Source organism: Bombina bombina, chromosome 5, assembly GCF_027579735.1.
Source record: "Bombina bombina isolate aBomBom1 chromosome 5, aBomBom1.pri, whole genome shotgun sequence".
In the NCBI taxonomy this organism is placed as follows: domain Eukaryota; kingdom Metazoa; phylum Chordata; class Amphibia; order Anura; family Bombinatoridae; genus Bombina; species Bombina bombina.
The window spans coordinates 241,479,071-241,494,412 of NC_069503.1; the positions used below are offsets into that span (position 1 = coordinate 241,479,071).

At 37.4% G+C, this 15,342-nt stretch overlaps 1 protein-coding gene across 1 annotated transcript in view; it reads right to left on the reverse strand.

Moving 5' to 3' along the window:
• The window catches only part of LOC128661436 (uncharacterized), a 207,736-nt gene that overhangs the window by 63,043 nt on the left and 129,351 nt on the right, over nucleotides 1-15,342 (reverse strand). The window contains exon 5 of the mRNA XM_053715691.1: nucleotides 8,515-8,702. Within this exon, the coding sequence (XP_053571666.1) occupies nucleotides 8,515-8,702 (188 nt within the window). The remainder of the gene's footprint in view (nucleotides 1-8,514; nucleotides 8,703-15,342) is intronic.

Genomic DNA, 15,342 nt, shown 5'->3' on the forward strand with positions numbered 1-15,342 from the left:
GGTTAACTGCCCATGTCACTTGGGATGTGTACTCAGTCTGGTTGAAGGCATGCGTTGTGTAAGTGTAGGTTAGGGACCCAGGGAGGAAGAAACCTTGATGTGGTTCTGGGTCTATTACCATTTGGCCAAATGCTGTAACTAACACTTCCATTTTGCTAGCTGTGTGCTTGCAAGAAAGTGCCAGACTTTATTTGTGGTGTGTATATATATATTTAAAATAATTAAAAATAACAAAGATATTTAAAATATTTCTAGCAAAAGGGATAGGGAGGGATTGGGAGCTACACTACAGAAAAAAAGTTGGGGTGGGAGCCCTAAATAATGATCGCTGGAGGGGGGGAGGTGGGGGGACCACTCCACTACAGAAAATGTAAAAAATGATATATATGTATATATATAAATAAATAAAAGCATTTATGGGAATTAGCAGACAGTTGCCAGTACTAAAGATGGCTGCAATTAGTGAGAAGGGGAGGAATAGAAAGCTATTTAGAGGGGATCAGGAAGGCGGGAGGGTTTAGGAGGATCACTACACTGCAGACAAAAATATAAAAAATAAATAAATAACAATAATTAAAAAAATAATAATAATAAAAAACTGTCTGCCATTACCTAAGATTGTGGTGACCAGAGGGGGATGAGGGAGGGAAGAGAACTGTTTGAGAGGAATTAAGGGGTGGTAGGCATCAGGTGGGAGGGTAATCTCTACACTAAAGCTAAAATTAACCTTACAAGCTTCATAATTCACCCCTTCACTGCCAGGAATAATATGAATAATAGAAGTGTGGTGCGCAGCTGAAATTAGCAGCATTCTAATAACCAAAAAGCTTTCATAATTATTTGTGCCATGATTGAACACATGGGCCTCTAGTTATGAAAGTCTGGCAGACCTGATCCGCCAGTGCGGATCAGGTCTGCCAGACTTAGCTGAATACGGCGAGCAATACGCTCGCCGTATTTATCATTGCACCAGCAGCTCACAAGAGCAGACTCGCGGCCAATAGGCTGCCAGCAGGGGGTGTCAATCAACCCGATCGTACTCGATCGGGTTGTATTGTTGCGATGTCTGTCCACCTGTTCAGAACAGGCGGACCGGTTATGGAGCAGCGGTCTTTGTGACCGTTGCTTCATAACTGCTGTTTCTGGCGAGTCTGATGACTCGCCAGAAACACGGGGCATCAAGCTCCATACGGAGCTTGATACATATGCCCCCATGGTATGTACATAATTTCAGTGAGAAACACAAAGTTTGTGAAAAAGTTAACTTTTATTTATATAATCGCATTTGGCTGTGAAATGATGGCATGAAATATATCAACGTGGACCTAGATCAATACCTTGTGTTGTCTACTTAAATATTTATTTATGTTTAAATGGAGTTATAGCAAAAATGTTCTCCAGCATTTTGGACAAGTTCTGGTAGTGAAGCGGTTAATATAGTAAGTTCTCAATCCAATCTTAAAATGTAAGGAAATTCCAAATTTAAACTTAGATTACATTGTGCAATATTGTTTATAACATCACCTATGATGAAATCAATGGTACCTCCATATAAAGCAATGTATAGAACTGTATGAATGTTTCATTTAGACAAAAAAAGCATGTAGAGAAATATTTTATTATGCTGTTTTTATTTACTTTATTGATTGTACAAAATATTTTTACAGTGAGCTGAGAGTTCATGTATGATAGCTGTAACAGGGTCAGGAGGATGTTCTGTTGGGTGAAGAAGGAAAATGCTGTTGAAGGTATGGTGAGACTGATAAAGTATGCAAAAGATGTTGTACAAGGAAAAACAACAGGACAGCATGTGTGTGGAGAATTAGGACAAGAAATAGTAAAGAAGGTGTGTCTCAGAACGTTTTGTGGATGGGAAGAATGATGTCTATGATATACAAAGATAAGAGAGTATAATTAATGGAAAGGATAAGAAGGAATCTGTATGATGCAAAGGGGGGAGGGGATAAAAATAGTGTGGGAATGGTAGGGTAACTGAGAGGATTACATGTACATATTAGGGTAGTAATTTGATGTTGATTCGGCTGACAGAAGGTGCAACACAGAGGTCTGTGTGTGTGGGAAAGGAAATGAGAGGGAGGATTGAGGAGATACTTATGTGTGCAGATGAGTATATGGACTGAAGTAAGGAAAATAGGGTTAAAAAGGGGGAAGAGATAGCTGTGAGGGTGTGGTTACAATAGTATTCTATCTATGACACAATTATTTTTGAAACTTGAAGATGCCCTTAAACAAGAGCATCGTTATTGGTGGGACATTGACACCTTGAAAAAATACAAAAGTAAAGGTCACATACCTAGAGGTCTTAGGATATTAAAATTATCACAGAGATTACGAGTTTTGCGGTAACAGGGGTGTGTTGCTAACGAGCCTTTTTTTTTTTCACCGCTCCTTTAAGACAACGCTGGTATTACAGGTTTTTTTAAACCCGGCGTTAGCCGCAAAAAGGTGAGCATAGAGCAAAATTTAGCTCCACATCTCACCTCAATACCAGCGTTGCTTACGGTAGCGGTAAGCTGGCTAAACGTGCTCGTGCACGATTTCCCCATAGGAAACAATGGGGCAGATTCAGCTGGAAATAAACAAAACACCTGCAAAAAAGCAGCGTTCAGCCTCTAACGCAGCCCCATTGATTCCTATGGGGAAATAAAATTTATGTCTACACCTAACACCCTAACATGAACCCCGAGTCTAAACACCCCTAATCTTACACTTATTAACCCCTAATCTGCCGTCCCCGACATCGCTGACACCTACATTATATTATTAACCCCTAATCTGCTGCTCCGGACACTGCCACCACTTACATTATTGCTATGAACCCCTAATCGGCTGCCCCCAAAATCTCTGACAACTACATTATATTTATTAACACCTAATCTACCCCCCCAATGTCGCCACAACCTAACTACACTTATTAACCCCTAATCTGCTGCCCCCATCGTCGCCGCTACTATATTAAATTTATTAACCCCTAAACCTAAGTCTAAACCTAAGTCTAACACCCCCCTAACTTAAATATAATTTAAATAAATCTAAATAAAATAACTACAATTAAATAAATTTTTCCTATTTAAAACTAAATACTTACCTATAAAATAAACCATAAGATAGCTACAATATAACTAATAGTTACATTTGTATCTATCTTAGGGTTTATATTTATTTTACAGGCAACTTTGTATTTATTTTAACTAGGTAGAATAGTTATCAAATAGTTATTAACTATTTAATAACTTCCTAGTTAAATTAAATACAAATTTACCTGTAAAATAAATCCTAACCTAAGTTACAATTATACCTAACACTACACTATCATTAAATTAATTATATAAACTAACTACAATTAAAGGGCCATAATACCCAAATGTTTAAACACTTGAAAGTGATGCAGTATAGCTGTAAAAAGCTGACTAGAAAATATCTCCTGAACATCTTTATGTAAAAAAAAATTATATTTTACCTCAAAAGTTCCTCAGTAGCCACATACCATTGTAAAGGATTTCTAAGCAGCATTTTAGTGTGTCTGTCCTGGGACAGCTTAGGGGATGAGCCTTGTGCACTCTCATATTATTTCCCTATTCAGTTTACTATGAAATCTCATCAGAGTTAAGTCAAATCTCATGAGATCACAGTTAAAGAGTTCATGACCTCAGCACTGCTGATGCTGATTGGCTGCTGTTCATTTCTTCATTTTTTTTTACCTACAGCTGGGAGCAGCTGAGTATAACTTTTTACACAGAACTTACTCTGCTGAGCTGAGGAGATTGTGAGGTAAAATATATTCCTTTTTTACATAGAGATGCTCAGGTGATATTTTCCTGTCAGCTTTTTACAGTTATACTGCAACAGTTTCAAGTGATTTAGCATATGAGTATTATGTCCCTTTAACTACAATTAAATTAAATAAACTAAAGTACAAAAAAAACCCAAAACACTAAATTACAGAAAATAAAAAAAATAATTACAAGAATTTTAAACTAATTACACCTAATCTAATCCCCCTAATACAATTAAAAAGCCACCCAAAATAATAAAATTCCCTACCCTATACTAAATTACAAATAGCCCTTAAAAGGGCTTTTTGCGGGGCATTGCCCCAAAGTAATCAGCTCTTTTACCTGTAAAAAAATACAATACCCCCCAACATTAAAACCCACCACCCACATTCCCAACCCTACTCTAAAACCCACCCAATCCCCCCTTAATAAAACCTAACACTACCCCCTTGAAGATCACCCTACCTTGAGCCGTCTTCACCCAGCCAGGCATAAGTGGTCCTCCAGAGGGGCAGAAGTCTTCATCCGATCCGGGCAGAAGAGGACCTCCAGATGGGCATAAGGCTTCATCCAGGCGGCATCTTCTATCTTCAACCATCCAGAGTGGAGCGGGTCCATCTTGAAGCCATCCGATGTGGAGCATCCTCTTCTTCCGACGGCTAAGACTGAATGAAGGTTCCTTTAAATGACATCATCCAAGATGGCGTCCCTTCAATTCCGATTGGCTGATCGGATTCTATCAGCCAATCGGAATTAAGGTAGGAAAAATCCTATTGGCTGATGTAGTCAAGGTAGGGTGATCTTCAAGGGGGTAGTGTTAGGTTTTATTAAGGGGGGATTGGGTGGGTTTTAGAGTAGGGTTGGGAGTGTGGGTGGTGGGTTTTAATGTTGGGGGGTATTGTATTTTTTTTTACAGGTAAAAGAGCTGATTACTTTGGGGCAATGCCCCGCAAAAAGCCCTTTAAAGGGCTATTTGTAATTTAGTATAGGGTAGGGAATTTTATTATTTTGGGTGGCTTTTTAATTTTATTAGGGGGATTGGATTAGGTGTAATTAGTTTAAAATTCTTGTAATTATTTTTTTTATTTTCTGTAATTTAGTGTTTTTTTTTTTTTTGTACTTTATTTTATTTAATTGTAGTTAAAGGGACATAATACTCATATGCCCCGCAAAAGGCCCTTTTAAGGGCTATTTTTATTTTAGTATAGGGTAGGGATTTTTTTATTTTATTTTATTTTATTAGGGGGATTAGATTAGGTGTAATTAGTTTAAAATTCTTGTAATTATTTTTTTATTTTCTGTAATTTAGTGGGGGGTTTTTGTACTTTAGTTTATTTAATTTAATTGTAGTTAATTGCAGTTAGTTTATGTAATTAATTTAATGACAGTGTAGTGTTAGGTGTAATTGTAATTTAGGTTAGGATTTATTTTACAGGTAAATTTGTAGTTATTTTAACTAGGTAGCTATTAAATAGTTAATAACTATTTAATAACTATTCTACTTAGTTAAAATGAATACAAAGTTGCCTGTAAAATAAATATAAACCCTAAGCTAGCTACAATGTAACTATTAGTTATATTGTATCTAGCTTAGGGTTTATTTTATAAGTAAGTATTTAGTTTTAAATAGGATTAATTTATTTAATTGTAGTAATTTTATTTCATTTTATTTAAATTATATTTAAGTTAGGGGGGTTAGACTTAGGGTTAGACTTAGGTTTAGGGGTTAATAAATTTAATATAGTAGTGGCGATGATGTCCGGTCGGCAGATTAGGGGTTAAAAACTTTATTTAAGTGTTTGCAATGTGGGGGGGGGGGCCTCGGTTTAGGGGTTAATAGGTAGTTTATGGGTGTTAGTGTACTTTTTAGCACTTTAGTTAAGAGATTTATGTTACGGCGTTAGCCCATAAAACTCTTAACTACTGACTTTTAAATGCGGTAGGAGTCTTGACAGGAGAGTGTCTACCGCTCACTTCTTCCAAGACTCGTAATACCAGCGTTAGGCAAGTCCCATTAAAAAGATAGGATACACAATTGACGTAAGGTGATTTGCGGTAAGCTCGAGTCGCGGAAGAAAAGTGAGCTATAGACCCTCTCCTGCCCGACTCGTAATACCAGCGGGCGTTAAAAAGCAGCGTTGAGACCTCTCAACGCTGCTTTTTAAGGCTAATGCAAGACTCGTAATCTAGCCGTATGTTTCTTTACTAATGATGCAGATTTGACACTAAAATGGCAGAATTTATTGTCGTAATGTTCCTTTAAATTAATTGATTTGTTGATTGAACATAGAGAAATGCTTTTGAAAAACACTGAACTTGAGATAGATAATTTACAATTAGCTTTGTTAAAATTTGAACAGCACTCTGATTATGCTAATAAGAACAAATACATTTTGGATAAAACTGATAACTATCAAAAAATAAAAATAAAATTAAAGCTAAGAAACTAGCTAGAGACGAGAAGGATTACCTAGAAGGGTGTATATATATCCATAAACCCAGTGTCGAAAATAGTATAGTGGAAGATGGTAGTTCTAATGTGGTTTCCACTGACAGTAATAAGACTGATGACAAATGGGTAAAGGTAAATTACAAAAAACCTAAAGATAAAAGAAAGAATGTCATATATAAAGAAGCGAAAACTATACACCCCAAGAAAAATTGGAATGCCAACTGGAATAACCAGGGGCCAAGCACATCTCAACAGTCTGGTTCTTCTTGGAGAGTAAGTGAGGCTAATGTTCTTTTTAGACAACAAATTAGCACAACTAATTTTGTTTGTATTATAAGCAGGCGCCTCTAACACTTCACAGCTGTATTATAGTTGGTAAATACACTGCTGGTAAGTCTGGCCTCATCAGTGAGTCTCTTAGAGATCTCCCTCTGCGGTAACTAATCCTTGGGATCCCTGTGTTTTGTAGTGGTAATCCTTTGTCACTCTTTATAATCCTCCAATTGTCATTCAGAATATCTGAATATGCTTTTTTTTAGCAGGGCTATATTCAGTGATGAATGTCATTCTCTGTTGGGTCTGTGTATTGTCTTTATTAGTAATGTTTGTCAGCACTTCCTTCTGTGTCAAGGAGCAGGCAACCTGGAATGCCTCATTGATGCTTGATCCTTTATACTGTCTCTCAATGAATTTGTCATACATCTCCTGGTGTTGTACTAGTTTTCCCTCTTCAGTAGAATTGTTCCTTACCACTCATTGGAATTGTGAGATAGGTAGGGACTTTTTGATGCCTGGTGAATGGCAGCTGGTGAACAGGAGCATCTCCCTCCCTCTGTGGTAACTGATCTTTGGGATCCCTGTATTTTGTAGTGGCTGCAACTGTGAAGCATAATTCAATACACACTAATAAACAGCAGATCAGGAACAACCTGACAGCAGGTGAAAGAACTGCTCTTAAAAATCTTCAACAAAATCTGAAATTGGTAATAAGGCAGGCTGATAAGGGCGGCACACTTGTACTACAGGATTATACACAGTATCAGAATGAAATTCTAAAACAGCAAGATGGTCCCACAACCTATCAAAGTCTGACAAGAAGCCTGACACAAAGCTACAAAGCAAGGATTGATGAATTTCTAAGGCAAAAACAGAAGGATGATTCAATTTCTCAAACACTTATGCTGCATTTGATAGTTGAGTTCCCAATCACACCAATCCTATATACGTTACCAAAGGTGCACAAAGACCCGGTACACCCACCTGGCAGGCCGATTGTTTCTGCCAGGGGTTCGGTCTTATAAAACATTGATACATTCCTAGACAAGACATTACAGCCAATGGTTAAGATGATCCCTTTTTAAAAATTTGATTGAGCTAATAAAAATACTAAAGGGGATGGACAACATTGATGAGTCTGACATACTTGTTACCCTTGATATGACAAGCCTCTATACGTTATTTCACACCAGCACGGTATGGAATCGGTGAAGAGAGAATTACAGAGACACCCATCCATAGGTCCACCACAAGATGTATTATTACAACTAACAAATATGTGTATGTGTAGATATATATATATGTATATATGTGTATGCATGTGTATTTATGTGTTTAGGTGTGCATATATGTTCATACATACGTACAGTATATACACATATAAACACATATGTACATATGTATATATACTTTGGAGCCCTTTCCATTCAAATATGTGATAAAAAGAAAATCATTTTAATTGAATAATAATATGAATTATGTTTTTTGCTGTAAATATTTTAGATTCCAATGCTCTTCACTTAGAAGATTATTTTGGTATATATATATATATATATATATATCTGTAGATATTCATATAGATATATATGTATAGATATATATTTTAGGGATTTTTTATATATATATATATATATATAAATAAATATTTATAAGTAAAAGAGCATTTTATTCTATGTATAGAACATAGGAATGTAAAATATGTATTACTAACTTTAGGTTAGTGCTGTAGGTCTAAAACTGTGTCGAGTTAGTGCCTCGAGCGATAGGTGTTAGGTTGTTTGGTTTTTGTTTTTTTTAAGAGCACACTCCATTGAAGTCTACGGGCAGAAGAAGTTAACGTGGGCAACAATATCTAAAGTGCTGAAGTTAGCGTGCATCAGACTTTCACTTGCGCGCATAATAATTTAACATTTTAGCAAAAAGATAATGATTTTAACATTTTGTTAACTATTTATGCTGTGCAATATTTGTAAAAAAGAAACCAAATACTAATACCTTTCTCAGGGGCATAAGTAAAACAATGCCACATCCTTCGCCTCTTCCATAGCCATCTGCTTTTTGTGAGAATGGTTTGCTAATTCCTTCAGGAGAAATCATTTTAGCCTTGCTGAGAGCAACAAAGACCCGGGGCTCCATTATACAGCTTACTCCACCACACACAGCCATCTCACAGTCTCCTGTGTAAATAAAATATTTTCAGTTTAAAAAAATAGCTATTATTAGTAATTTTGGTTCTAGTGACATTCATTTAAATTCTGCTCCTTTTACTTACATTTACTAATAAATTTGTAAATCAGATTTTGCCTGTAAATATTGTATTTTTTACTACAACTACCTCACACTTATATATACACTAGTGTTCTAAAATTTGGGGCCACTTAGAAATGTCCTTGTTTTGGAAAGAAAATATAGTTTTTATTCATTAAAATAACATCACATTTATCAAAAATACAGTGTAGACTTTGTTAAGGTTGTAAGTGGCTATTGTAGCTGGAAACGTCAGATTTTTTATGGAATATCTACATAGGTGTACAGAGGCTCATAAGAAGCAACCATCTGTCCTGTGTTCCAATGGAACGTTGTGTTTCATAATCCAAGTTTATTATTTAGAAAGGCTAATTGATCATTAGAAAACCCTTTTGCAATTATGTTAGCATAACTTAAAACTGTTGTGCTAATTAAAAAAGCAATAAAACGGGCCTTCATTAGACCAGCTGAGCATCTGGAGCATCAGCAATTGTCAGGGTGGCACTTCTGTAGAATGTGCCAATACTTACGTATAATTTTATTTACCTGACTACTCCTAGTCAGGTAAAATACCCCAATATGTTTTATTTGGGGTTGTTGGTGCTTTTACAGTGCTCTGTGTTACATTGTGATACCAAGTGTTATTACTGTGTCCCACATGTACTAATTAATATCTTGTCCTTTATTGCATAAATTAGCTGATATCCTTTTACAGATATGAAAAATAATTGTTATTGTCATTCAACCCATTTGGTTGTACAGTGTTAAGTAGATAGATCCATTTGATTTCTGCTTTTAATAGTTCAATTTCTAAATTTCCTCCTCTTATCCCCAGTTTTATGTGTTGGAGACCAAAACATTTCAATTTATTGGTTTTACTTTTATGAACTTGGAGAAAGTGTGATGATACACTTGTGATTTTTTTGTTTGCTTTTTTGTCTTTCTCAGCATGTTTAATATTTCTTAAATGTCCATAGTTTCCTTGTTGTCATACTCACATATAATAAATTACATTGGCATGATAATGCATATATTATTCCTTCAGTTTGACAATTTATATATAAACCAAGTTTTTTGTTCTTTTTGAAATCTATCTGTTACTGATAGTGTTGTATCCACATAGTAGCACAGACTACACTCTCTACATTTATATGACCCTTTAGTAATGGTACTTTGTTTCTTTTCTGTTTGAAAATGACTTGGGCTAATCATTGATTTCAAATTTGTAGAGCCTATTTGGATTCTGTCTCTAATAATGGTTTTATACTTGGGTCAGTATGGAGAATGTGTATATGCTTTTGTAGGATGTTGTTAACCAATTGGATACTTGGGTTATATGTTAAAATCAATCTTGTTTCATTATCCGGAATTTTCATTTTAATTTTGAGCAGTTCTTGTCTGTGAGTTTGATTTGTTCAATCCTATTGGCTGATTGGAACAGCCAATAGGATGAGAGCTGCTCAAATCCTATTGGCTAATTGGAACAGCCAATAGGATTTTAGCGGCTATAATCCTATTGGCTGATTGGAACCTTTCAGTCAATAGGAATGCAAGGGACGCCATCTTGGATGACGTCACTTGCATTCAAGATGCAGTTTATGGCGGAGACCGTATTGAAGAGGAGCTCCTCATTGGATGTCTTCAAGATGGACCCGATCCGCGCCGGATGTCTTCAGGATGGACCCGCTCCTCGCCGGATGAATGAAGATTGAAGAGGCTGCATGGATGAAGACTTCGCCGGCTGGATGAAGATGGAAGAGGCCACCCGGATGAAGACTTCTTGCTGGCTGGATGGATCCTTCATGCAGAACTTCAAAAACTGTAAGTGGATTGTCGGGGGTTAGTGTTAGGTTTATTTAAGGTTTTTTGGGTGGGTTTTATTTTTAGAGTAGGGTCTGGGCAGTAAAAGAGCTAAAAACCCTTTTCAGGGCAATGACCATACAAATGCACTTTTCAGGGCAATGGGGAGCTTAGTTTTTTTAGATAGGGTTTTTATTTGGGGGGGTTGATTGTGTGGGTGGTGGGTTTTAATGTTGCGGGGGTGTTTGTATTTTTTTTTACAGATAAAAGAGCTGATTTCTTTGGGGCAATGCCCCGCAAAAGGCCCTTTTAAGGGCCATTGGTAGTTTATTGTAGGCTAGGGTTTTTTATTTTGGTTTTTTTTTATTTTAATAGGGCTATTAGATTAGGTGTAATTATTTTTTATTTTTGGTACTGTGGTTTTTACGGCAGGATAGGGGTTAATACTTTTATTTAGTTGTGGTGTGGTCCAGGAGCGGCGGGATAGGGGTTAATACATTTATTTAGCTGCGGTGGGGTCCGGGAGTAGCGGGATAGGGGTTAATAATTTTATTTAGTTGGGGTGGGGTCCAGGAGTGGCGGGATAGAGGTTAATACTTTTATTTAGTTGCGGCGGGGTCCGGGAGCGGCGGGATAGGGGTTAATACTTTTATTTAGTTGCGGTGGGGTCCGGGAGTGGCGGGATAGGGGTTAATACTTTTATTTAGTTGCGGTGGGGTCCGGGAGCGGCGGGATAGGGGTTAATACTTTTATTTAGTTGCGGTGGGGTCCGGGAGTGGCGGGATAGGGGTTAATACTTTTATTTAGTTGCGGTGGGGTCCGGGAGCGGCGGGATAGGGGTTAATACTTTTATTTAGTTGCGGTGGGGTCCGGGAGCGGCGGGATAGGGGTTAATACTTTTATTTAGTTGCTGCGGGGTCCGGGAGCGGCGGAATAGAGGTAAAACATTTTAGTATAGTGGCGGTGTTAAGTGACAGGGTATAAATAAAGTTGGTAAAAAGCCAAATAGCAGCGAGATTGATGACTGTTAGTTAACAACAATCCGCTGCTCATCGCCCCGAACTTGGTGCAGGGCTTTTTGCCGGCTTTTTTAATACATATGGAGATTGTATTCAGGTCCGCAGTTGCAATGTTAGGCAATGTTAGGCGAGCGTATTGGTGCCGTTGAATGCAAAAAAGTTGACGGCTTGATAGATAGGCCTCAATATATACACAAGTCCTCCTCCAGGTTAATTCATAGCATTTCCAGCATACTGGAACTTCTAAATTATTGCCCTGATGGTGAAAATGGGCATTTTAATGCTTTTGCTATTTCTTATAGCCACTTCCCATTAATATATGTTTACTCATATTAAATCATAGGTGTGTCAATAATTGTGGCACACATATATTTCACAAATATTTTTTTTATAAACCTGTGTTGTGTTTGTGTTTGCAATTGTTTGATATCCATGAGAACAGAGTATTTTTGTGTATTTTTTGAACAAAAGATCAAAAGGTTTAATAATAAAGACAATATTTCATCACACCCTTCTTTACTTATATTTACCAGAGTGACAATATTAGTGGAGGGCACTGTATGAAAAAATATATATATATATATATATATATATATATATATATGTTATACAAGACAGCTGGCACTTACTTTAATTAAAACGTCCAAAAGGAGATACTGCAACATATATATATATATATATATATATATAGTTCAAAAAGATGATACCGGCACCCTGCAATTCATTAAAGTCACTATTTATTAAATCACATTAAAAGATACAAATGGTATAACAGTCAGAGCACGCCTGACATGTTTCGGCTTAGTAGCCTTAATCATAGACGTGCTTTAGTGGAATAGACATCTGCTATTTAAAAATAATACTGAAAACCAATTGGTTAATCAATGTATACATGTGACCAGCAATCATTTGCCAAAATGGTAGTTCTCTATTTGTAATAATATATAGTATAACAAACTAAAAGTCAAAATGACTAACAATCCTATAAGACTATTACACACACCGTATAAAGATTATATTCAACTGTTGATGACAAAAAACAACAGTTTACTTTAAATAGATAAATACATACATAAATGCCATAACTAGAATAAGTTCATGCTAATATAATGTGCTCTAAACCCAGACCTATACATGGGTATGCATTATATATGTTTGATTGCATAGATGTTTTATTTGTATTTGAATTAATTATTAAAATTATTTCTGAGGGGCGGAGCCAGCTTTGGACCTGAGCGGTCGCACATCTTAACAGCTCCAGCTACTCTGCATATAAAACATAAATTTAGCAACTGCTTGGGTCCATATACTTTATTACAAACCAGCATTCATCCATACTGAAGTTACAAAGAACTAAAACTGGGGAGCGTGTTTGCTCCTAGACGAAGCCTTAGTCTATTGATCTGCCGTGCTGAGCTGACTGTGAAGTAGCGGCCATTTTCCTGACCACGCGGGGAGTAACTAGAAGACACAGCTTACTATTCTGTGGATCGGCAGCTGCTGTAAACTTATTATATGACATCAATGGCATATATATTAAGAGAACTGAGCAAACTTTTGGACAGCTATCAAACCACTTTCGATCACACACTTAGAGAGGCGGTTCGCCAAGCTGAAGTGGATCTCACAAAACCCGGCACCCATTTTTATGCCTCCACAGCTACCTGGGTAGAATGCGGTGCTTTAGGGCCCCAGCGCCCGTCATCTACTCCTTGTGCACTACAGAGTGATGCAACAGCTAGACCCGAGAACATAGCACCTCCAGCTGATGAGCCGACTAACAGATCAACCCAGCATAAGGCAGTGAGCATAATCTCCCTGATTAACGCAAGTGGAACCATAGTGGGGGCCTTCAATGACCCTGCAGCAGACCAGGTGCTTAAAGAACAGAGCTGCCCCCAGCTACAGATAGAGTCGCCTCAAATTAGGAAGTGCATGGTGAGACCATGTAAAAAAGCAGGCCGGGCGCACAGGTCCTCCAACCTCGCAATTAGACTGAATAGCGCTGCAGACTCACCCACAGCCCTGCTCTCACTGTGTCTCCCTGGGAGCTCCAGGGATGCTGGCAGTAATCCCGGTACTTATCTTACAGCTTTACCTGTCTCATATCAGTGTAGTGATGATCCGGGAGATCCTTCGCAAAAATGCGCAACCGGAGTGGGATAGACATTTCTGAGTCCCATAGCGACAGAATGCTTCTGCCTGTTTGATTTGTGTTTTTTACTGGAAGGCCCTTGCAGTTAGGAGATATGGTTCGCAGGCTGAGAGACTGTTATAAATTACTAGCCACTGGTGCGGGGTAAACTTTAAGAACATTACCCTGGAACTGTATACCACTCATCTTCTCTTCGCTACTTTAAGTGTTTATGTTTTTATGCCTATATGCAATTTACTAACCATTACCCTGTATTATGTTCTGGTTAAGATTTAAAGCAGTTACATGTTGAGGACTTAAGATACGGACATACTAATCTCTTGCACATTGAAGGGTCATATCTGCAAACTGTTGTTACGATTTTCATGGTTGCTTGTTTTATTAATATGTTTACCCCCTTGTTGCCGCTTGGCCCCGAACATATTCATTAGTGCATAGTTGGCTGTATTACGCTTGGTTCTTAGTGTATCACATATCTATACCCCGAGGTATCGCTACACCAGTCTACTTATTATCTTACTAACAGCCTGCACATGTTTACTTCACTACATGGCAAGGATCTACAGTCACTCAGTCTATCTTAATATTTTCCCTTACCTTAGTTTTTTAGTGTTTCTATAAGGGAGATATGGTATGGAATGGAGCTAGCACTTGAATCTCTGGCAGGCTCTCCCTGTTTTGGCCATCCTGTGTGGGGTTGAGACTCTGCGACATCCAGTTATCAGGAGCTCCTTTTAATCAGTTATTATGGCTACTAGAGTGGACATAAGTTAATGTAGGTCTACATCCTTCTAATCACCTACTGAGCAGAACACAGGTGTTATAGATATGGGGCTACTCCAGTTAGTATACTAAGGTCACACCTTTTGTTTGCAGATTGAGTAGGCATCTTAAATATCAAAGTTTCCTGCTGACACGCTAAACTATGTTCTATATATGCTAACTAGATTGTTTTGTGGGAGGATTGCAATGTCTATATACTGTACTATATTATGTCTACAGGCTTCTTATTGTTTGCATTTACTGTGAAATTGACAGAATTCCAACATTTCACTACATGGTTTTTCCAAGTTGACAGGCTCCCATACTGTATGTATATGCATTGTGCCTAGGTGAAATCTATGTGCATGATTTCTTGCCGCCAGCGGCCGAGGCGGCGGGATAACTATATTTACCAAACAGATAGCCCCATAGAATAGCCTTGGATATAGTTTTGCAACACAATACATTCTATAGCACATTAGCGGTGTTTCAGCTCTTCACTGTATACTAAGATTATAGTTTTGCTCCCAATATTCTACCTACAGCTGCTAAATGACCTTGACAAATTCAGATGATTTTAATACTACTTATACTAGAATATATATTCAGGTGTGCTTAACCATATTGTTAACTAAAGCCTTTTCTATGCTCTGATCCCAGCTACCTCAGGGGTGTCCTACCTTTTAGCGCAGGCTAGACCTGCATTTATATTCAGTTGCACAACTTTTCTCCTCTATATTTACTACGAGTACTGTATGGCTCTTGCTATCGGCTTCATATTGAATTCCTAGGTTTTAGTATGTGGAATATAGCTTTCATCTATGCCCAATTAAT